Source organism: Gekko japonicus, unplaced genomic scaffold (assembly GCF_001447785.1).
Source record: "Gekko japonicus isolate JY-2015 unplaced genomic scaffold, Gekko_japonicus_V1.1 scaffold826, whole genome shotgun sequence".
NCBI classification, from domain to species: domain Eukaryota; kingdom Metazoa; phylum Chordata; class Lepidosauria; order Squamata; family Gekkonidae; genus Gekko; species Gekko japonicus.
In genome coordinates, this window is record NW_015177033.1 from 275060 (window position 1) to 300580 (window position 25521).

Sequence of the window (25521 nt, forward strand, 5' to 3'; positions counted from 1 at the left end):
GCAAGAAAAGAGAGAGGGGGGGGGGGGGGGGAGGAGAGAGAGAGAGAGAGAGAGAGAACCCTGTGTGAGAATGAGATTTCACAAGTGCTTCTTCATATTTGATATATAAAAGGTCCAAGATGAAAAAGAATGGCTATAAATGATTTGGTCAGAGAGAAGCTTCCTGTTTGAGCAGCTGCCTGTGATCATGTGGGGAAGCACAATGAGAAGCTGCATATTCACCTTCCTTTATTTTAGCTATCATAAATCACTGACTCATAATCAGCCAGTTGAGTCACCCAGGTTCTGAAGCACCTTTATCTTCCAATCAGTATTTTATTTTGCAGCTTTTGGGGTGTGTGCATGAAAATGAAGTAGACCAGATAGGGTTCTGTTGCTTTTTTATAAGTACCAGCATTTAGATCCAGTGGTAGCTCACTTTACTTTGCATTATATCCTCTGTATGAAAAGTTCCCTCTAAATTTTATGTATCTTTTAAAAAATGCAAAATGTGATATTTGATGTAGGAAGTGATGAGGGCTGCTGCAGAGTTATGTTGGATTCCAGGGTTTATTGACAATGGGGCTAGTGGGGGAGCCACAGTACCTTTTGTAATGCACTGCTTTGCCACAGCAGGGGGGCATCACCAGTATGGCAGCATATCATGGCTACTTCCTTTATACCTTTGTGCTGAAATCAGGACAATTAAAGGCCAATAAATCACTATGCACATTTTGGAGAATGCTTTCATTTATTTATATAGCAACTTTCAGAGTGCTGGAGAAGGGAGAAAAGATCGGGGAGGCATTTAACCCCCCTCTCTGGAGAGAGCGTGCTGCCACTGCAGCACAACTCCGGAGGGGAGCATTTAAACTTTAAACCTCTCAGTCTTTGGAGTTGCGCTGCCGAGGTGGCAACACTCCCTTCGTTGAAGGGAAGGCAATTTGCTTTCCCTTCAATGATGGGAGAGTGTCGCCACCCAGGTGTAACTTGGGGAGGGGGATTATTATACTCTATGGGGATGCCAAATAAATTCAGCAATACCAATAATTTTCCAAACCCCAGTATCATATCGATACTGGGATTTGGGAATATCAGCAAATACCAATATTTTTCAGGTTTGGTATATTCAAACCGAAAAAATACTGGGTGTTTGTATGCACACCCCTAAAAAGTTGTCCTGGCTGTGTTTGAAATCAGTGAGATTGACTTCCAAGCAAATATGCTTAGTGTCAAGCTTCAGTTTCTTTTCTCTTCAATTCACTTCATTGCTTGCCATGATATTGGGGGGAGGGAATTCCTGAGGGGAATGCATGGGTTGTTTGGAGTGAATGCTTGTAGAAGCCATAACCATTTCTTTAAGCTGTGCCCCAGCACGGGTTCCCAAGGGAGCTGGCCTTGGAATCTCTACTGCCAGGCTAGGCTGTAGATAAGGCACCGTATATCTGTCAGGGTTGCCATAGTAACCTAGGGGCTAGATGATGACATATGCATGAGCTATGGGGTGTTGTTTGTCTTACCTATAACTGGGGATTTTTTGTGCTTTCCCTCAGTTCTGACACAGAGCATGTTTCCAAAAGTAAGCATATCTCAATAAACTACCACTACTTAAGTGTGTTGTGGAGAGTGTTTTAACTGGAAGGCCTGACACTTAGGGACAGGAAGCCTGTGAAAATGCTTTCATTTTCTAACAGACTTCATGCTGGCAGGATCCAGAACTCTTTATATAGAAGTGTTAGTTCTATACAACAGGGGTAGTTGGTACAGTATTTGTCTGGGTTTGATATATAGAAACTATATATAGAATATAGTTCTATACAACAGGGGTAGTTGGTATAGTATTTGTCTGGGTTTGATATATAGAATATATATATAGAATATATAGAAGCTATATATAGAATATATAGAAGCTATATATAGAATATATAGAAGCTATATATAGAATATATAGCTGGGGTTGATATATAGAAGCATCCAAATTTGAATTGTTTCCACAACTGGTGTTATACTGAAATATACAAAGCACTAGAAAATTACATTTCTTCTCGACCTACTACTGATATGTTAAATACATGGGTGAAAATAATGTATACCACCTGATATAAAAATAGTAACTTTTATGTAAGGCCTGGATTTGTATAGTAAATTGATTTCAATCTGTTTAACATAAAATTATAAATAAAAATACTAGGATGTGCCTTCTAGAGAGGTAGAACTTCCTGAAATTTAAAAGCTATGGAGAAATTTGGGGCTGGTAGACATTTTGGGCTAAAATTAAATATATGCAAGACTTACAGTACACCCTTATAAATCAACTGAAATTAATGGGATTACAGTCTAAACCCAATGATTTAAATTAGTTTAGATTGGAATAGCTCTGTATAGGATTGCACTGTTAATAGAATGTTTAGGATGGCACTGCTACTTTCCTATCAAACCTAAACATATTTTATTGCTAATGCTAATAAACAAAAAAAACCCCACATCATTTCTAATGTAGCTTATAAAATATACTACTTGACATATTTATGGAACTTGGAAAGTATAAATGCCTTAATTTTCTGCTGGCAAAACTGCCACTATACCCAGTACTTGAGAGCGAGTGTGCAAGCGGTATACTACTATATGGCACCCTATGATACCGTAGCAACATTTGTCTTCTTCCGTCTGAGAGGCAGAAAAAAAAAAAAAGTTGAAAATTGAAAGCAAAATTTTGTACTAAAGAAAAGATATCATAATGCCCCTGTATAAATCGATGGTGTGACCTCATTTGGAATACTGTGTACAGTTCTGGTCACTATACCTCAAAAAAAATATTATAGCATTGGAAAAAGTGCAGAAAAGGGCAACTAGAATGATAAAAGGGTTGGAACACTTTCCCTATGAAGAAAAGTTAAAGCACTTGTGGCTGTTTAGTTTGGAGAAATGATGGCTGAGGGGTGACATGATCGAGGTTTATAAAATTATGCATGGGATAGACCAGGTAGAGAAAGAAGTACTGCTCTCCCTTTCTCACAATACAACAACTCGTGGGCTCCAATGAAATTGAGCAGTCGGGTTAGAACAGATAAAAGGAAGTACTTCTTCACCCAAGGAGTGATTAACACATGGAATTCACTGCCACAGGAGGTGGTGGCAGCTACAAGCATGGACGGCTTCAAAAGGGAATTAGATAAACATATGGAGCAGAGATCCATCAGTGGCTATTAGATCACATCACACTTGTCACCCTCTATCACATTATTGCTGTCACACTAAACATTAAAAGAAACACACACACCAAAACAAGAAATCATTACATACCTCCTGATGGCACCTGGTATTTTTGGCCACTGTGTGACAGAGTGTTGGACTGGATGGGCCATTGGCCTGATCCAACATTGGCTTCTCTTATGTTCTTATGTTCTTAGTGTATTATTTGTATAGGGAAAGTCTCATATGATCACAATAACAGAATATTTGGGTATTTATAACAGAAAATGTCAGACTTTTTAAATAATGCACTATCATCACACATGTTATAGTATATTAATTGTGGACAAAATTAGTTATATTTAAACAACAATAACATTTTTAAAATATGTTGTATATGTCTACAGTGTACACAAGAATTATGATTATCTAACATTATAGATAGTTGTATGTAATAATCTTTATGCTACACATTTTGAGTGAATAAAATATTTTCTTTTTAAAAAGTTCTAAAAGAGAAAACTTCTGATAGAAGATTTCTTTAGTGCTCCCACAAAGTTTCAAGACAAATATACCCTTCCCCCTGAATTTTGGGAGTTTTTTCCCCAAACCCTTCACATATCTAATCCTCTTTGAGCACAAAGAATGTGGTGCTAGATCTCAGATTGTTCTTATGGCCAGCTACTTTCTTTATCAAGAGCGAAGTATGGTTTTATAAATGAATCACATGAATATTCACCGTGACCAGAAACTACAATTCTTCTCTTCAGCCTAATTTGAGATACTTTGAGTGGTATGCACAATTGACAGGTTCTGCAGATCACAAGCTGAACAGACACATGAATCAGCCTGTGTCATGGCACACACTTTAGTGTTGCACATTTTTCCAGTGTATATTGTTTGGAGCATGATAATGCTATTATTATTACAGAATAAAAGATTTATCCTTGTTTTAAAAAAGTACTTCCAGTGGAGAAAAAATGTAAAAATATGATCTTCGGTGCCATCTGCTGGACAATTTACATAACTTCAAGCTACAAATCATCTATTGTGTGTTTGTAAAATGCCCAACAAGGGGCTTTCAAAGCAAGGGAGAAGCTGTGATGGTTTGCTATTGCCTTCCTCTGTAGAGTCTTCCTTAGTGGTCTCCTTTTTAAGTACCAACCCTGCTTAACTTCTGAGATCTGACGAGATTGGCTATACACCTTCAACCTTCCCTTCTGGTGTGATCTATTAGTGCTATTGAAAATACATCCTGATTTTAGTTTGGAAAAAGTGCTTTGAACAACTGGCAGAAGTGATTATTCCTTGACAAACTGGCTGACGTTTTAGCTTCCTGCTCTAGAGAAGGAACTTTGACAAATCAGTCCCAGGTAATAGCCAGCCAGAGGAACCGATAAAGTTCACAGCAGCAAGCATACAATTGTGTGAACACTACTACAATGTAATCGATCAGTGCTCCTGGCTTGCCATACTAGAAAATGCTGGAATTCAGGCTGTTAGCAATTTCACTTTCTAGTTTAGTTTGGGTCTTACTAGGAGCCAGTTCAAGGTTTCTACCTGGGGTACCGTTGTGGTTACAATAAGGTTACCTGTTGGTTATATATTCTCAGTGTTCCCTCATGATACTTTACAACCAAAAACCTTGAGGATGGTTCTTCTTCTCTGTCGGCATGGCAGTGTGTGTGTGTGTGTGTGTGTGTGTGTGTGTGTGAGAGAGAGAGAGAGAGAGAGAGAGAGAGAGAGAGAGAGAGATGAGTACAGGACCCTTCAGCTAATGATACCTGTGAGTAACACACATACAAGTTTCCATCTGAGAGGAAATCCCATTGAACTAAGTGCGAATTGCTTATGCAAAAGCATGCATAAGATTGGGTTGTGTTGGTCATTTTTATAATTAAATTGTGGAATATTTTACTTACATATAGGATTTAATTTTTCTAAAAGATACATTATGGGTGTGATCATACGTACCAAAAGCGGCAGCAACAGTGCGATTCCCCCCCCCAGAGTAAAGGGGCGTGATCAGACAGAAACATCTGTCCAGCGTCCCAGAGTCGTTGGCGGGGCGTCTTGTTGTGCCACAGAAGCGTGGAAAAAAGCCACCGGGGAAAGTCTACTATTATCCGGAACTGCGGGGCGCGCGGGCGGAAGTCTGATCACGCAAACGTGCATCATTTTGGCCCGGGGAAAACAGCCTCACTTCCCACCCACATTTTCTCACTCGTGTGACCATAACCTATGTAATATATTTTTAAACATTCCAAAGACGTTATCTGTACAGCACAGGTGAAATTCAGTAATGAGTCCATTAGCATTGGTTATAAGTATTTTCCCTAACTTAACCCACTTTCCTTTTGCCTAATCTGACACTGTAAATGTTGTTTAAACAGTTTAGCTTTAAAAAAAACCCTCACAAAAAAATCTTTGGTGCTAGTGCCATGTTCTTTATTAACATTTTGTAGAGCACAGTATGTATCAGAGGAAACAGGGAAAATTAATAACCTTTCCTTTATGCTAATTCCTGCATCTTTTCCCATGCTTGTTATTTTTAGTACAGTTGGATCCCACATTCAGGAGCATTTGGCAAAAAATGGAAATGAAGGGGTGTTGGTGTTGGGTGGGTGTGTTCAAAAAGCTGATCCAGATTAATTTGCACATTATCATGGCTAATAGCTAAATCAAAGCTCCCTGATCAGTGTACCTTCCAAATACTTGGGAGAAGCAATATGAAAAGCCCTTGCCTTCATGTCCTTTTTGTAAGCATTCTGAAGCATTGACTGAGGTAGTCATGGGAAAAAGAATGCCAAAACTAAACCATGTCAAATGAAAATGGGCTGTAGGGCCAAATTTTCCACTCAGTGATTTGTGATAGGTAAGGTTATCAACCTCCAGGTGGTAGATGGAGATCTCCTGGAATTACAACTTATCTCCAGGTGACACAGATCAGTTCCCCTGGAGAAAATGGCTGCTTTGGAAGGTGGACTCCATGACATTATACCCCATTGAAGTCTCCCCCTGCACAAACCCCACCCTCACCAGGCTCCACTCCCAGAATCTCCAGGAATTTCCCAACCTAGAACTGGCAACTCTAGTAATAGGCTATTACCATAATTGTTTACTGAAACATATCATTTCCCTCTGAATTTGACCTCAAACCATCAGGTCTACCTCTAAGTAGAAATGGAATGATGGGGAAGATTACATTCCCCCCCCCCCCATGGCTCTAGAAAACCTTTCTGAAAAGTTTACAGTATGGATATGGCTAACAACAAGGCATTATGTGTATAAATTATTATACAAATGTGTTCTAGGTCTTCTGGTACCAACTACTTTCACTACCAACTATTTCCATTTCCCAAGGGCCAGGGATCTCAGTTTGCCAATGGATGGTGCTGTGGCATCAGTTTCCAAACCTTGATGATGGTTCAGTGATTTCTGTTCAGTGTGAAATGGTTGGTGTATAATATACACTAAGGACACATGAAGAGTTTGATAATGGTATTTCATGTTTATTATTTCTTTGTCTTTAGGATCCAGGCACAGTCTTTGTTCTCCATCTTTTTTCTCAGTGCTGGCTATACCCAGTCAGTTGGTTCTGTTCCTTTGATTATACATTCTGCTAGGGCTCGTTTGGCCCCGGAGCTCACCGGAGCGACGCTCCACCAGTCAGGACCCCAGGGAGCAGGTACATGCAGCAAGTCCCACCCCCTGCGAACTGATTTAACCAGGATTCTGACATTGCCTACTCTACAGATGTGTTTTTCTCTAGAACATGCCTGTGTCTATCTGCCAGTTCTGCTGCTTGTCTTATGTTGATTGCCTTTTCCAGTGTCATGTCATTTCTCCTAATTAACGCTCATAGTTTTTCTTTTTAATATTTGACCTCCAAACTTGATCTTTAATAATGGAATCTGTTAATCCTCCATATTCACAGCGCTGACTTCTTCATTTAAGGAATATAACACAATCATCCACCTTTTTCTTCCTCTTTTGAATTCTCAGCCTGAAAATATACCTTTCAAAAGCAATGTGGAGGCTGTGCTGTACACGTGGACGTGCACGTGCATGCACACAAAAACACACACAGAGTGAATATACCTTTCAAAAGCAATGTGGAGGCTATGCTGTACACGTGCACGTGCATGTGCATGTGCATGCACACAAAAACACACACAGAGTACCTGTTGCTGCCAGCATTTTCTATGGAAGGGCAACTTCATTTCTTATTTTTAGGAAGGAACACAAAGCATCTTTTAAGGGGTTCTGGTTTAGATTGCACCTGGTGTACTGTGCTGAGCTTGTAAATGATGTGAATATACTATCAGTTACCCCGTCATGTTTTTTATGGTTTTCTTTATTGTTTTTATTCATTCTCTGAGATTTCCAACAGCTTGTGCCTTCCAGTCTTAGAAACATGTGTTATCTTCTTAAAGGGAGAATCCAGTTAAGAACAAACACTAAAATAGGAAACAGTGGGAGAAAATGGAAGCAATTATCTTGGTATGTGGTTGCCTTGAGTCAACTTCTCTGAGCAACTGCCAGTGCAATCCTAAAAACAGTGCAATCCTAAAATCAAGCCCCATTATATAGACCTGATTGGATTCTGAGTACTCCTCATCAGAATAGCACTATGTCTTTCTGAATTTTAATAAGGATAAAAAAGTAATTTTTTGTAGTTGAGACTCACTACTTAGGGTTTCTGTGAAACTTTGCTGTCTGCCCATGCACCATGCACCATGTTTGCCCATGCTGTGAAGCTTTGCTGTCTGCCCATGCACCCAGCTAATATTGCAATCAGTCCCGGTCCATTACTTGCTTCAAAACAAGCTTAGAGTGAGTCACTGGCTTGGATCCAGAATAGACGTTTCCACAAGCACAAGGACTTCCACCCACAGCACATGGTTTTCCCTGTTCCCCTGTTCCACAGCAGCCTGAAATAACCTCAAAATCCTGTTTCTGGGGAAGGAGAGATCTCCAGGAACAGAATTTTGTGAGAGACATTTCAGGCTGCTGCGGGAGAGGGTAAATAAAAAACGCACTCCACAGGTAGAAGTCTTTGCACATACTGAAATGTTTGTCCTTATCCAACCCATCATTTACAATGGGTTGGATCTGTGGAACTCACAGAAGGGATCTCAGCTCCTGCTGCTGCTTTCTTTTTCCAGCTCCTGCTGCTGCTGACTGTCTGGGGACCTGTGGGAACAAAGATGGATGTAGTGTGGGGATTGAAGGGGGAATTGACTGCCCCCACCCTTCTGAAGAGTATGACTTATTTTCCTTAAGATTTCCCTGTCTCTAAAAATGTGTGCGTGTGCTGCTTTTGGGAGACTCCTGTCAAAGAACGTTTTCCTGCAAGGGAAAGGGGGGGGGGAAGGGGCTCTCTCTCTGTCTGACAGCCTATCAGTCTGTGATATTTCTCAGTGTTGAAAAAGAAGAGCTGTCATTGGCTGCCTTTGAACTGACAGTCTGCAATTGGCTGAATGAGTGTGTGGCCCTCCCTCCTCCCCCTTCCAGCAGGCTGTGTGCAGCCGCTGTCTCTCTCACTCTGCCTGCTAGGAACATGCACAGTCTCTTACCGGCAGACAGTTTTTGCTTGTAAAACTCTCAATTGCGTGCTTTTTAGGGGGGCTGGGTTTGGAGGGGGGCCTCTGGTATGTTAAAACTCTTGTTTTTAAAGGGGGAATCTCTCTCTCTCTCTCTCTCTGTGATATAGCTTTTCATCTATTGCTAGAACTGGGGGGTGCTTGCTTGCGGTGTGTGTGTGTGTGCACGTTTCAAGTTTTCCCTCTGTGGGGCAGGGGAAACGTTTGCAGAAAGAGGGAGGACTCTGTTAAAGTTTTGGGCTCTGTTTCAGCTTTTTTCCTGTGTGTGTGGGGGGGGCTAGGGCTCTGCCTCTCTGCCTGGCTCCTTATCAGCTCCTGGCAGAACAGGACCTCTCCCACAGGGGCCGATACTGCACAGTAGGACTTTTTAAAGGGACACTTTGTTCCCCTTTGCCGCAAACCAGCTGCTTTTTGCTCTGTGGGGCTTACAGAGGGGTGGGGTGGAGGTCCCCTGGCTCTGTCTCGGTGGGGCTGGGGCTCCACAGGGGGTCCTGCACTAAAACTGTGCTAATGTCTGGCTCTGGGGCTTACAGAGGGTGGTTGGGCATGTCTGTAAAGAGTAGAACTTTTTACCTCTCACTCTCTGTGAGGAGGGGGACATCTCTCTGGGGTGGGGGCTCTCAGGAGCTGTCCAAGAGACCCTGGAGGGACAGTCTGCACTAAGCAGGGCACAAATCTAAGACAATGGCCTCATACAATGTTAGCACAAGCATTGTACAGTTTTCACACATTCACAGCAAAAAGCCAGCACTCTAAAACAAACTAAGTTTTTACACATGTCTCAGCCCCCCTCCCAGTTTCAAAGCATTCCCCAGCCACAAACACAATCACAAAAGCCCCCTTTACACCCCAAAAAAAGATTCAAAACACCCAGCTTCAAGCAGGGCCCTTAGGGAGGCGGGATGTCCGGTGGAGGGGGGGAGCACTCATCAAATCTTCGACTTGACATAAGGGACTCCTTAGTTCCTCCTTCTGGTAGCCAGAAGTGCTAGCTCTTTTAGTGCTATGCATCATTAGGTGGCAAGTTAGGCTTGTTTTTAAGGCAAGAGACTTTCAGAGGTGCTTGCCATTGTCTGTCTCTGCATCACAGCCCTGGTATTCCTTGGAAGTTGCAAGGGCTTTTTTTTGGGGGGGGGCGAACTCTCAAGAGGGAAATTAAGTTTTCAATCTGTATACTGAAAACTCATGAACTTCTAAACATTTTTTAAAAATGTCAAGGAGGTTCCAGAACTCTGTTCCAGCATGTTCCTCCAGAAAAAAAGCCCCGGAGTTTGCCGTTCCAAATACTAGCCAAGGCTGACACTGCTTAGCTTCTGAGATCTGATGCGATTGGCTAGCCTGAGCTATCCAGGTCCGAGGGTCACAGAAGCAATGAAAGCCCTGCATGCAGCCCTGATGAAGATTAGGTATCCTTCTAGGTACAGAAATGCATCTTGGATATATCTACAGCATGCCCAACTTATCTGTACTGTGTGTGTAAGACTGACAGGCTGATCCAGCAATTAGTGCACATAGGTTGGATCTGGGATCTCCACCCTGTATAACCGATGTGAGTTGTAGGTTTTCCTCAGTTTCTGCAATTCACATTGCCTGATTTATATTGGACCATGAAGGGGCTACAGCAGAGCTGCAAAGCCCCCCAATGGGGGCAAGAATTCCCCACTCCAATTCTTTTGCAGGAAAAAATAAAAGGTATAATAATAAGTTATCATCTACTCACTATACTACTCACTACTTACTATAGAGTTTCCAGCAATTGCTAGAGCTACTTCTGGGTAGCTCTAGGAATCTCCAGGACCTCTATGATAATAACTTCCTGTAAGGAGGTGAGAACTTATTTTCCTTTTCAATTTTTCTCTGGGGATACTGCCCTTCCTCCCACAACCTTTCTACTGGTTGCAGTGCTTGGCAACCCTAGGCTTTCTCCCTCTACCTTTTCCATAATCTAAAATGCTTGTTTTAGTGGGGTGCTGTTTAGGGAAACCTACATGTATCAGAGGAACACTTAAATGTACCTAACAGGCCCCAATAAGAGTCTCCAAACTATTTCAGATCAGAAAAACAGGGGAGGCTGAAATTCCTTCTTCCTGACCACTGCAGTCCTGATCCAAATTGGGCAACAAGTGAGTGGGAATTGAAGAAAGCCCTGAAATTACTTCTCACTGGTGCAGGTAGTGTGCAGAGGTCTGTAGAGAAAACAAGCCCCTAAAGAGTATGTAAGAAAATGCTCTCAAAACTATTCAGGATTCACTGTATTCTGTGGCTCAAATAAATTTTGAACAAGTTTTTTTCCCTCCACTCTTCTCCCTTAGGTAGACAAATGAGTATTTCTGTGAGAAACAAAATGACTGGATATATGGTGTGCCAGACATTTTTGTAGTTGTTTATCCAAATGTGCATCCCTGTGCAGATGTTCTCTTCACTGCGTTGCCTTCAATAAAATGTGAGCTAGATAGGGTTGTCAGCCTCCAGGTGTGGCCTGGAAATCTCCCGCTTTTGCAACTGATCTCCAGCTGACAGAGGTCAGCTCCGCTGGTGAAAATGGCTGCTTTGAATGGTGAACTCTATGGCATTCTGCCATGCTGAGGCTCCTCCCCTCCCCCAGCCCCACCTTCTCCCGGATCCACCCCCAAAATCTCCAGGTATTTAGAAACCCAGACCTGGCAACCCTAGAGCTTAGAAGACGTATCTGAGTATCCTGCAATGCGAGACAATGCAGTATGGATAAGAGCACTTGGAAGATGTCCCTGCAACAGCCAGGAAATATTTGCACATCCACTGTTGTTGGTTTTGTGGAGGAAAGCAACTGGAGAAGATGATGGGAAATTTCCTGCAGATTTTTTAAACAGATAGTAGCAGCCATTTAATAAGAGTGAGGAAAGTTGCAAAAGGGCTGCAATGGCACAAGATGCAGGTTAACACATTCAGTGTATGCATTTTTAATTTGCCCAAGATACATAAAGTATGACCTTAAAACAACATCCTGCTTGATGATAGTTTTGTCTTGGTGCTCTTGCTATCAACAGTTTTCTTTTCCTTGCAGAAGACTGCACCAGCAATTTGAAAGTTACAAAGTGCAAGTAAGAAAAATAGGTGAAGAATCCCGCCGTTACCAAGGAGAGCACAAGGACGACACACCAATGTGTGGAATATGCCACAAAACAAAGTTTGCTGATGGTTGTGGCCACTTATGCTCCTACTGCCGAACAAAGTTTTGTGCCAGATGCGGAGGTCGTGTTTCCCTGCGATCAAACAATGTAAGTTTTCTACAGCAGGTCAACAAAATATTCTTTACTCAATTGCTAAAACATCTGTTTTATTTTGTTTTTGCTGTTGCATTGTGATGTGCTGTTTCTCAGGTTTCCTAGCTCTGGTTTTTGCTGTTGCATTGTGATGTGCTGTGCTGTTTCTCAGGTTTCCTAGCTCCGTCCCCTCCAGCCAACTCTCTTTTGTCATTTCATCCATTCTTCAGGTTCATCCATTCTTCCTAACTCTATTTTTTTGAACTGGGTCTGTTATTAACAGCATATAAGGGTATAAATTCAATTATATTCATTTAAGAAAAATCTTCCACAATATTGGGCTTCCCCCCTTCTCGTGGAATTCTTTATTTACAATCCTAACGTAGTACCACCCTTCTAAGACCAATGAAGTCACAGTCCTGCGTAATTAGTGGATTGGGGAGACATATTGCCTCTGTTAAAGTCTAAACTGGCCTCTCCTTGTTGGGAGAAACAACACTAGAAGTAGAGTCCTTTTGACCAGATCCGGCCATCTGGACCTCAGGCACACCTTGAAGGCTGCAACTGGAAGTGACATATTGGCTAGCTAGTGCATGGGAGGAGGTTTTATTTCTGCCAATTGCTCTTTCCTTTTCCCAGCGCTTGGATGAAGTACTTCCACAATGAACAAAATGAAAACAGAGTTAAAGCTTCCCATCAAATGATGGTACATTTCAGATAGTTATAGCTCACTAAAAACAGTCTGCCACTCAGGTAATGGTAAGATTTGGTTCTGGTTTCATTCCAGAAGTTGAAGTATTATGCTATATTTTATTTACTGCAAGTATTGGCAGTACAACTAGCTACAGTAGAAAAAAAACCCATATTTGCTCTGATTTGTTGTTGTTGTTGTTGTTCAGTCGCACAGTCGAGTCCAACTCTTTGCGACCCCATGGGCCACATCAGGCCAAGCCCTCCTGTCTTCTGCTGTCCTCCGGAGTTTGCTTAATTTCATGTTTGTCTCATCGATAGCACTGTCTAACTACCATCCCCTTCTTCTTTTACCTTCATTCTTTCCCAGCATCAGGGTCTCCTCCAGTAAGTGCTCCCTTCTCATTTGGTGGCCAAAGTATTTGAGCTTCAGCTTCAGTATCTGGCCTTCCAGAAAACAGTCAGGGTTGATTTCTTTTAGGATTGACTGAAGCAGACGTAGATGTTTTTCTGGTACTCCCTTGCTTTCTCCATAATCCAGCAAATGTTGGCAATTTGATCTCTTGTTTCTCTACCTCTTCGAAACCCAGCTTGTACTTTTGGCAGTTCTCTATTTTATGTATTTATTCATTTGATTTATACCCCACCCTCCCTGCCAAGGCAGGCTCAGGGCGGCTCTATCCACGTACTGCTGAAGCCTACCTTGTAGGATCTTGAGCATGACCTTGCTAGCGTGTGAAACGAGTGCATTGCCCTTCTTTGGGCCTGGAATGTTAACTGACGTTTTCCAATCCTGTGGCCACTGTTGTGTTTTCCAAATTTGCTGGCATGTTGAGTGCAGCACTTTAACAGCATCATCTTTTAAGACTTTGAATAACTCAGCTGGGATACGATCACCTCCACTAGCTTTGTTGTTACTAATGCTTTCTACAGCCTATTTGACGTTGCACTCCAGGATGTCTGGCTCAAGGTCAGTGATCACACCATCATGGTTGTCAAGGACATTGAGGTCCTTCTTGTATAATTCTTCTGTGTATTCTTACTATCTCTTCCTAATCTCTTCTGCTTCTGTTAGGTCCTTACCATTTTTATCCTCTATCATGGCCAGCTTTGCACGGAACATTCCCTTGATCTCTCCAATTTTCTTTTCTTTTCTTTTTTAAATTTTTTTATTATTATACACATATAAAGACAATAAATACAGACCCACCACCGAAAAACAACCACCAAACCATCAAATTAAAACGGATCTTTCCTCTGTCCCTCCTTGAATATATCTGATTTAACAAATCGTTATTTAAATAAATGCCTAGCTTACAAATTCATTTCAATCCACATATATACATTTGACCAAATTTTTAGAAGAACTGAATTCATACTTCCATGGAGTTTTTGTGTTAACTTACCTTGATTCATAGATCTTACATTCCAGGTTCCAATGAAGTATTGTTCTTTGCAGCATCAGACTTTCCTCTCACCATCAGACAGACGTCCTTTTGGCTTTGGCCCAGCCACTTCTTTCTTTCTGGGGTTACTTGTACTTGCCCTCTGCTCTTCCCCAGTAGCATATTGGACACCTTCCAACCTGAGGGGCTCATCTTCTGGCGTCATATCTTTTTGCCTTTTGTTACTGTTCATGGGGTTTTCTTGGCAAAGATACTGGAGTGGGTTACCACTTCCTTCTCCAGTGGATTACGTTTTGTCTGAGTTCTCTGCTGTGGCCTGACCGTCCTGGGTGGCCGTCCACGGCATAACCCGCAACCTCATCGAACCACGCAAGCCCCCTCAGCACATCAGGGCAGTGATCCATGAGAGAGAGAGATTTGCTCTGATACCTCTAACAATATCAGTCAGTGATAGTGCGTGCATATTTCCAATGCTGCATGTTTGATCGAAGGTCTTCCATTCCATATAACTAGGAATCACTGTGAAATCCTATTAGGTCTGCCTGTAACTCCAGAAGTTTAGCTGTCTTAGTCTGCATCAACAAAAAAGAAATCCCTGTGCTAGGATAAAGTTTAAGGTGCCTCTGTTTTAGTCTGCCTATAACTTTCAGTTCAGCAATTTAAAGTGCAATCCTATACTCAGTTTCCCTAGTCTAAGGCCATTGATATCAGTAGACTTAGATTAACTCTGCATAGGGCCATGCTCTCAGTTGAGCTAACAGATCTGATTTAGAACTACAGAAAGCTATATTTGAACCACAAGTTACTCATTTGCTCCTTGATCCAGTTACATATCAATTAAAATATGAATGACAGATGTGTCCTAAACTTGTGAAAATAAGGCAATAAGAGGGGGCTAAACTCATGGAAATAATTTTTTTTTGCTCATTTACAGAATATGTTGAAGGTCCTTTCCTGGCTATGCTACCAACATCAGGTGTTTCAAAATGAAACAGAAGTCTGCTGGCAGCTTAAGGATTAGCTTTTTTTTCTTTTTTTGAGTCAGAGCTTTGATTCATGAAAGCTCATGCTGGAATAAATGTTGTTAATCTTTAAGGTGCCAACAAACTGTTTTATTTTGCCTCACACGACACCTCTGGGTAGGCTTCCCCATGGAAGTATGATAATGAGTTAGCAGACCACGGCAACACTTTCTGTGTTTCGGAAAGACATGGAAACCAGGGAGGTGTGACTTTTGGACATTTGTCTAAAATATGAAATAATCAAAGTGCAGACATGCATTAGGTAAAGACAGACCATCTGGGTGAATGTATAATCCTGGCTGCTGCATTTGTAATCCTATGCCAGAAAATGTATTGTAACTTCTTGAAGTCAAATGCTTTCCAGTGTCAGCTCCAATAAAAGCATTACAGCAATGTTAATACTTGAGTAAAATATTTATGACTTGATCCTATTGATCTGCAAATCCCTGAATTGGAAAGTAGAGACAGCTGGCTCCTCCTCTCCTGCAGAAGAACCCCCTTACTTTCATCTGAACGAAATATGGAATTGTGCCATTTTCCTCCATAAATGGCACAGGACAAATGTGATCCTTCATAGACTTATAAGTGTGGGAGATGACTCTTGTCAGAATAATGCTGATGACTCTTCGTATTGCTAGATAAAGGACTGGCTCTAGCTTTATGTGCAGTGTTGTGGTACTGTGCTTCCAGAGGACTCCCTAAATCTGATCTAATATATTCTCACACTGAGATACCACAGATGACTTTTAGAAAATCATTGATTGAGATGCTAAGAACTCTGAGCACAAGTGAAAAGCACTTCAAATGTGTGCAGTGGCAACTTGTCAGTTTTTCCTTCTGGCTCCATGCCTTCATATCACATCAAACCTTCAAGAATATCTTTAGCACATGCTATAGGAGGAGACCATGCCCAGAACATGAAGACAGCCCTGCTGGATCAGTCTAGTGTTCCCTCTAGTCAAACACGTTTTCTCCCTTAAGCAGGGAAGCAGAGACCAAAACCTCCTGCATTATTGGCTCCTGGTGGTGGTGGAACTTGCTGTCAAGTTGTGCTTTATTTATGGAGAATCCATAGGGTTTTCAAGACTAGAGACCTTTAGAGGTATTGCCTGGCTCTGCATAGCAACCCTAGACTTCCTTGGTAGTCTCCCATCGAAGTACTAACCTGGGCTGACCCTGCTGAGCATCCGAGATCTGCTAGCCTGTGCTATCTAGGTCAAGGCATTTTTTTAATTTCATTTTACAAAATCTATATTTTGCCTTTCTGTCCTCACAAGAGCCACCAAGGTGGCTAACAAATTAAAACATACATAATAGAATCAGATTTTTAAATCATTAAAAGTATCCCCCAACACATACATCATTAAAACAATTAAAAACAGAACTAAAGGCACAAAAACAGTGATTAAGAAATAGGTCAGGAAAAGAAGAATCTCCCTGGTGAGATGGTTCCAGAGTTTTGGTGTCATGACTGAGATGACCCTCTGTCAAGTTGCCACCCAACTAATCTTAGGAGGCAGGGGAAACAGAAGCAGGGCCTCCAAAGATTACTGTAGTGGTGGTGGCAGGGCTCTAAGGGATTGCAGTCCATTAGGTATGTTGGTCTCAAACCATAGAATGCTTTGAAGGTCAAGGTCAGCACCTTAAATTGTGCCTGGAAACAAACTGGGAGACAGTGTGGATGGGTCAAGACTGGAGTGATATGGTCTCTACATATCACGTACATCCTGGCTGCAGCATCCTGTACAAATGTTGCCATGCAAGCCTATCAATGTGTTTTTATGAACTGTATGGACTGTGCAAAGGGACTGTACAACACGGTGACCTGGGAATATCTATTGAGACTGCACACCTGAAAGAGGGACACCTTCCTTTAGCGTTGTTGCTCCAGTGATAGTCCAGAGTTACCAGCCATCTTGCCTGCTGTGAGATGAAGCAGTTCCATAAGCCTGTACAAAGCCTCAGACGCCATGCCATGGAAAAAACACGAGGACAGAGAACTCCAGACGCCATTAGGAGTTTCTTCCAGCACATGTAGGCAACCCCTTCCCCCCCACCTCCAGCCCTGCAAAGCTGCACACAGCTCAGAGACACTATTCATGGTTGCTTAGCAAATAATCACTCACTCATCAACAAGCCCGGCTAGGGCCATCAAGAGAAACAACAATTTTCTGTTGTCCAACGTAATCCTTCAAGAATATCTTTAGCACATGCTACAGGAGGAGACCATGCCCAGAACATGAGGACAGCCCTGCTGGATCAGTCTAGTGTTCCCTCTAGTCAAGCACATTTTCTCCCTTAGGCAGGGAAGCAGAGACAACAGCCTCCTTCTCCATCCTGGTGGTGGAACTTGCTGTCAAGTTGTGCAATATTTATGGTGAATCCATAGGGTTTTCAAGATAAGAGACGTTCAGAGGTATTGCCTGGCTCTCCATAGCAACCCTAGACTTCCTTGGTAGTCTCCCATCGAAGTACTAACCTGGGCTGACCCTGCTGAGCATCCGAGATCTGCTAGCCTGTGCTATCTAGGTCAAGGCATTTTTTTAATTTCATTTTACAAAATCTATATTTTGCCTTTCTGTCCTCACAAGAGCCACCAAGGTGGCTAACAAATTAAAACATACATAATAGAATCAGATTTTTAAATCATTAAAAGTATCCCCCAACACATACATCATTAAAACAATTAAAAACAGAACTAAAGGCACAAAAACAGTGATTAAGAAATAGGTCAGGAAAAGTTTCCAATCGCTTCTCAAGAGCAACCCCACACAGAACACATTGCATTAAACTAATCTAGATGTAACCAGGGCATACACCACAGTGGCCAGGTGTTTTAGCCATCAAGGCTAATAGCTATCAATGTATCTATCCTCCAAGAATTTGTTTAACCTACTTTGAATAAGGACATAATAACGTGTTTTGCTGATAGCTCTTTAGATCCTTTAGGAATCAAAACTGGAGTGCTAAAACATGATACATCTATTCCATTTTGACTTCATATTTTCTATTAAAAGTCTTTCTGTATTTTTGAAATACATATGTTATGTGCATGTAGTTCTATGAATATTTTCAAGTTAAGAATGTTTGAGGATACTTTATTTCATCTGATAATTAATATTTCTGCTTGTTTTTTTTTCTTTTCTGATTTTCTCTTTTCTCTGCTTCCCTGGACGCTTTCCAAAAGGAGGACAAAGTGGTTAGAATCCATATTTCTTCATATACCATTATAATGTTGCTAAATGTGAAACCTGTGAATGTGAACCATTATGCTGAAAGTTTAGTTATTAAATAGGAAAAATTATTCTCCTGGATTGCATGTGCTGATAAAGTCTAGATAAGGAATAAAGGATATCACTAGCAAGTAAAAAATAAAAATAGTTGCTAAACAGTAATTGCATTAGAAAAACTTATTTTTATAGTAAGCTGACTGAATCATGGAAGACATACTTTTGGAGGAAGTACTCATTTATATTCATTTACTTGTATGTTAAAATTATATCTTATTACAATATGTAGGAAATTAGTGTAGTAAATTAATAGAGAGTTTGATTGGGAGGTGGAGTAAGATTTCGGTCATTGAAAGACACCTTCTTCTCTTTCTTTCCCCTTCATATGCCTTACTTTTTATATTGCCAAATCAAGTATATAGTTATTAGAATAATACTTCCATGAGTTGTATTTTATATCTTTATTTCTTAGAATCTGTATATGTATGTGTAAGCTTGTGTATTGTTTGAATGGTAAATATTCTCCAGTAAAAAATCATTATATTATATTGAATACAGTCTCTGTGTCCATTCTGGTACTTACAGTAAAAGCGGGACTTCTGTATACAACGATGTTTGCTCCCAAATTTGCCTATTACCAATTAATAATCATATTTCCCCAATATTAATTAAGAAATTAAAGCAATTTGGCTAACACCAAGTGAATTTCCAATCACTTCTCAAGAGCAGCCCCACACAGAACACATTGCATTAAACTAATCTAGATGTAACCAGGGCATACACCACAGTGGCCAAGTGTTTTAGCCATCAAGGCTAATAGATATCAATGTAGCTATCCTCCAAGAATTTGTTTAACCTTCTTTGAATAAGGACATCATAACGTGTTTTGCTGATAGTTCTTTAGATCCTTTAGGAATCAAAACTGGAGTGCTAAAACATGATACATCCATTCCATTTTGACTTCATATTTTCTATTAAAAGTCTTTCTGTATTTTTGAAATACATATGTTATGTGCATGTAGTTCTATGAATATTTTCAAGTTAAGAATGTTTGAGGATACTTTATTTCATCTGGTAATTAATATTTCTGCCTGCTTTTCTTTCTTTTCTGATTTTCTCTTTTCTCTGCTTCCCTGGACGCTTTCCAAAAGGAGGACAAAGTGGTTAGAATCCATATTTCTTCATATACCATTATAATGTTGCTAAATGTGAAACCTGTGAATGTGAACCATTATGCTGAAGGTTTAGTTATTCAATGGGAAAAATTATTCTCCTGAATTGCATGTGCTGATAAAGTCTAGATAAGGAATAAAGGATATCACTAGCAAGTAAAAAATAAAAATAGTTGCTAAACAGTAATTGCATTAGAAAAACTTATTTTTATAGTAAGCTGACTGAATCATGGAAGACATACTTTTGGAGGAAGTACTCATTTATATTCATTTACTTGTATGTTAAAATTATATCTTATTACAATATGTAGGAAATTAGTGTAGTAAATTAATAGAGAGTTTGATTGGGAGGTGGAGTAAGATTTCGGTCATTGAAAGACACCTTCTTCTCTTTCTTTCCCCTTCATATGCCTTACTTTTTATATTGCCAAATCAAGTATATAGTTATTAGAATAATACTTCCATGAGTTGTATTTTATAGTGGATTTTCCAGGAAATCCATCCCATATTCAAGATTGTTTTCCCCCTCTTAAATATACACTTTATAACATTGAGCTATTTGACCCAAAAAAAATTAGAATCCATGAAAGTGATTAATTATTCAATTATAATGCTACCCTAAACAGAGTTACACCCTTCTTAATCCATCAAAGTCAATGGATTTAGAAAGGCGTAACTCTGTTTACTATTACACCATTAACTTACTTTGGGTTATTTACATAAGATAAAGAAATGGAATCTATCAGCCATGGCTACTGTACAGCCACAAATTTGCCTGACTCAGAGATCAAGATAGGCAGCAAAAGTGTGTGTGTGTGTGGGGGGGGGGGAATTAGTCCAAGGCTCAACTCAAGGGTAAATCATGGCTCTTGAATAATGTGTGTTTGCCTGATGAATATGTTCAATGTGAAGTTCTCAGTATGCCTAATTATAATCTGCAACTTCATTGTTAGGCTTCTAATCTGTGTGCTCTTATTGTGTGATATATATGCTAAACTTGTGGCAAGCTTCAGTTCCCAGCCACCAAATCTCATTTTTTTAAAATGCTAGCTCAGTAGATTCCAAACCTTTGACCTCCTCCTTAGAGTGCTCTTTGCACATCCAGTTGCCTGCCTTCTTGAAACCCCTATGCTTACCCCCATTCCCTTCTAGTGCTTCCAAGAACAGCTGGGGAAAATGGGGGGAGGGGGGTGTACCAAAGTTGCACCAATGCAAAACATCACTTCCACTGGAAACAAGAAGTGACATCATTATATTGGGGCAATAGTCTAGGATTCATCCAAAACTTTATGGTTAAACTAGTGTCCCTGACCCTCAATTTCTCCCAAGGGGTTGTTGCCTGTCGCTGCAGCCCTAACTATGTGCCTCTCTTGGCATCTGTATGTACTAGAATAGGTATACTATGAGTTTATATATGCCATCAATCAGGCATAGGGGCCTGTTGCCTCATGCAAGTTGAAAGTGTGCCCTGGAACATGCCCAGATTCCCCTCCTATCTTGCTGGGGAAGATTGGTAAAGCTGTACTAATTGCCCAACAGGCAATTTATCATTATCTATTATTCTCTAGAGATGTAAAATTTATAGACATTTTGAAGCCATAAAGACGATTTAGCTTCAGGCTGGGAGATTTTGGCCAAAATTGAAATATATGTAATTCTTAATTTCTTATCAAACCTAAACTTATCTTACTGCTTTAATTACATACAGTGCAACACTGATAAAATGGTATTATTTGGCATATTTATGGAATTTAAAAGTATAAATGCCTTAATTTTCTATAAGCTAAATTGTAAAATACACTCAATAATAAAGAGACATCCCCGGAAGGAATAGTGGGGCAGGCTCAGCTGTGCCAGTTCATGATGTCACTTCTGGTTAAATCAGAAGTCCTGTCATTACTTATGGAGAAATGCTAGATTTTTGGCTGAATCCTTGCTGGAAGTGATGTTGCATGCTGGTGCAAGCTGGTGCACATCCCCATTTCTCCCCATTTTTTGCACACCAACTTTGGAAGCACCAGTGGGGACTGCAGGTAAGAGGCAGGAGGTCTTCTGGTATATTGGGGGACCCGGGGCTGCCTAATATCTGGCTATCAATTTATTTTCCATTCAAAAAACCCCAAAACCCTATTTCACAGAGGTTTTTTCCCAGTGCTTCCCAAAATATCTATTTTTCTCCATTACAAAAATGGATAGAAGTGTCCTTAGGGCATTTTCCCAGGTTTTTTCCACTGGCCTTCATATTGCTACTTTTTTCATCAGCTTGAAATCCTTGATGAGCCTTCCAAAGAATGTCAGGATTCCTAGCAACATAGTTTGATTAACATAGTGTTAGTCTGTCACTTTTTATACTTCCATAAGATAAAAATTATCTGCAGAATGTGTCTGAGTAGTGTCTTGGTTTCTAAGTCCAATTTATAGACTAAAGTATATTCTTTGTAAATGATAGAGATGTATCAGAAAATCCTGGTTAGAAAAGTTGAATTCTCAGTGATAGTTCTGTTTTTCATAAGTCTGGTGTTTCAATTTTGTAAAATTTGTTAATTCTAAATTAATTACTAATGGTTTATATCACAAAATTCCTAGCCATTTGTATTTTTGTGTGTGTGTAGACCAAAGTTAGAAACAGGTGTGTTATCTACATCATTCCTAAGTAACAGTGTACCTAGGTAGTTAAATGTAAGATATTTGTAGATTAATCAGGTATTTAAAATAGTGACAGAAAAAGATGTATACCTGTATAACTTGGGGCTGCAGTCTTAACCCTGTGTACCAGAAAGTAATTATTACTCAGAGAGAGATATCTTCTCAGTAAATTTAGGATTGACTCACTCACAATGGGTAGTCTGAACACTTTAATGTAAAGCAATTTAAGAATGTACTGCTGGTTTTTTAAAAAAGGGGGACAATAAGGGCAACCACTAGCGAACATATTACACACTAAAATTAGTATTCAAAAGGCTGTGTGTGTGGGGGGGGGGGTTGCATGAACAGGGGAGTTTTGGGGTCCTTCCTTCTGAGATTCACTTCTGGAAATATCTTATAAACCATAATGAAAAGTTGGGGAGGGGGGTCTGAGGGTTGTCTGGAGTGCAGCACATGTTGGAGGAGTGTAGGCAAGTTGAACCAGAGCTCACATGTATATGCAAGAACTTCCCAAGGGTCATTGGACCCAAGTATAGATATTTAGATTTTAGAAGCAGTTAATATCCATGGATTAGAGCTGTAAAAGCATTGCAGTTAAAATTAAAATTCAGTTGGGACAGGTACTTGGGCTTGTTTCATTTTATGATCAACAGCTGCTCTGTAATTTTTCCAGTGCTCTGTCTATCTTTGTAGCAATTTACTTGCTTTATTTCAGACTAATAATAAGGCCCATTGTGGAGATAAATACAACGAGCTCTAGAAAGAGGCTCTGGGAGAGTGCCCCGGGCTTGGGCACTCAGTGTCAATTTGCTGTGGCAACCTCAGCAGGGTATAATGACACAGAGTCCAGCATTTTCTCCAGGGGAACTGATCTCTGCCATCTGGAGACCAGTTGTAATTCTGAGTGATCTCCAGCCCTCACCTGGAGATTGGCAACAATGATCTCTGTTGTCTGGTATCACCTGTATCACAACTGAACTTCAGACAACAGATCTCTCCCCCCCCCCCGGAGAAAATAACTGTTTTTGAGGGTAGCCTCTATGGCATTCTATTCAGCTGAGGCCTCTCCCCTCCCCAAACTCTGGCTTCCTTGGTGGTATTTTTTTCCGTTCTGGAAAGTGTTGCTTCAGGAAACCTGGCTCGGAAGCTAAAGACAGTGGGTTTTGTCCCCTAAGGGAATCAATTGTCATCTGGTGAGAAGAGCAAAGACAGTAACTGTGTTCACCGGAGCGAAGCAGCTGTCTTCTGAGGAAAGTTTTGGCAGGCACCGCTTCTGTGGGCAGGACTCAGGCCACACAGCCAGTGGATAGGGACAGCTTTTGAGTGACACATCACGGAGCCAACTGATTTTGGAGTGTGTGGAATGTTCATAAAGTGCCACCCCACTTCACAATTATATATAAGGAGAGATTCATATTTAAATGTCATTGCTGAGATACCTTGTTGTCAAAGTATGCATGTTCAGCAGAATGTGTTACCTGAAACTATTCAGTACAAAGTATTTGAAAACTGCCATTTTATTTTTGATACCCTCAGATGAAGGAAGTTCATAACTAATACTTTGTACATCACATGTATTGTTACATGGTCTTTTGAGAAGCTAACACAGGCTGTGTTTCTAATGGGATTCCAGATGAGAGTGTCTGGAAGAGAGAACAGCAGAAATAATCTAATCAGTATCAACCATTCATCTTGATCAGCAACAAATCTTGCCCATGGTTCAGGTCTTTGCTCTGGAAAAAAAAGAACTCTGCTGGCAACAAGTGAACCTTTTTAACAAGAGCCTGCATACTGTTCCCCTTTGGGGATTTGATTGGTTTCTTGCTTGATTCTGAATGTTTATAGATTTTGTGGGTAACATTGCAAAATGAACACAATTATGTGGCAAAATGTGAAATAGACAGTTGGTCCAATTCTGAGCACCAGTTTCTTTCTGGGTAGCAAATCTGGCACTCATTAAGATAAAGAAACCCATTGTGTATGGGTTGGGATTACAGAGGATTGATCATTTGGTTGAGTGTAAAATGTCTGTGTTTTGCTGTCAGCACAAAGTTGCAGCAGGATGAGTTCAAAGTGAATCTTCAGTGGTTACAGATAGCAAAGATCTTGATTTCTTCTGATAGTTTTAGTGCCACCTTCCTCAGGACAAGCGGTGGCTACATCTAGTTTTAGGCAAATATGAATGTCTCCACAACATTTACCGACATGTAATTTAAAAAAAATAAATCTGTGTTTTCACTCATAGCTAAATGTTTTAATTAAGAGTGGTTTATTTCTTTTTAGACAGTAAGGAAAACTGACAAATAGCAGAATGTTTTCCAGAGAACAAAGTGATTACTCAGGATGGATGTAATCTGTTCTTTCTCTCTCTTTTTGTTACAAAGAATTTTAATCCTCATCTAGGATTAAAACTGTATATTTTTAGTGCTGCTGTGTCCTACATAAAAGATGCTTTTACTCTCCAGTATGTTTTATACTTGTCTGATAGCATTTGCAAATATTTGTTTGCGAAATTCTTTTTCATTATCTATATCTTAGCATTGCATTTATGAGATGTTATCAAACACCGCCCTAAAATCCATAAAAACAATAACCAATTTCCCCTTGGGATATCATGAATATCCTAAGACAAAATAACTGTGTTGTAATAGATGATTTAACTACTCACACATTGATTGGGTCAATTTGTGTTCAAGTCGGGAAAAAGAGATTGAGTTTCTAGATACTCTCAATGACTGTGATATGGAGCAGATGGTCACAGAACCTACCAGGGGAGAGGCGATCCCGGATTTGGTCCTAAGTAATGCCCAAGACCTGGTGAGAGATGTAAAAGTGATTGCACTGCTTGGGAACAGTGACCATGATGTTATTGAGTTCAACATTAGTATAAATAGGGAGTTGCCCAAAAAGACCAGCACAACCACTTTTAACTTTACAAGGGGTAACTTCTCTGAAATGAAGGGACATGTGAAGAGGAAACTGAAAGGAAAAGCAAAAAGGATCAAAACCATTGGGGAAGCTTGGAGACTGCTTAAAAATACAATCCTAGAAGCTCAGATAACATATATACCACAGGTTAGGAAAAGCACAAATAGGTATAGAAAAAGGCCTGCATGGGTAGCAAGCAAAGTAATGGAAGCTGTAAAAGGTAAGAAGGATTCCTTTAAGTGGTGGAAAGCTAGTCTCAGTGAGGTTGGTAAAAGGGAACACAGGCTGTGGCAAATAAAATGCAAGTCTGTGGTCAGGCAGGCAAAAAGGGAATATGAGGAGCATATTGCAAAAAAATACAGAACAACAATAAAACTCTTCAAATGCATTAGAAGTAGGAAACCAGCT

The 25521-nt window shown here is 40.4% G+C and overlaps 1 protein-coding gene across 1 annotated transcript in view; it reads left to right on the forward strand.

Moving 5' to 3' along the window:
- The window catches only part of RIMS1 (regulating synaptic membrane exocytosis 1), a 517496-nt gene that overhangs the window by 165701 nt on the left and 326274 nt on the right, over positions 1 to 25521 (forward strand). The window contains exons 6-7 of the mRNA XM_015427952.1: positions 11821 to 12034; positions 18325 to 18336. Coding sequence (XP_015283438.1) covers positions 11821 to 12034; positions 18325 to 18336 — 226 coding nt within the window. The remainder of the gene's footprint in view (positions 1 to 11820; positions 12035 to 18324; positions 18337 to 25521) is intronic.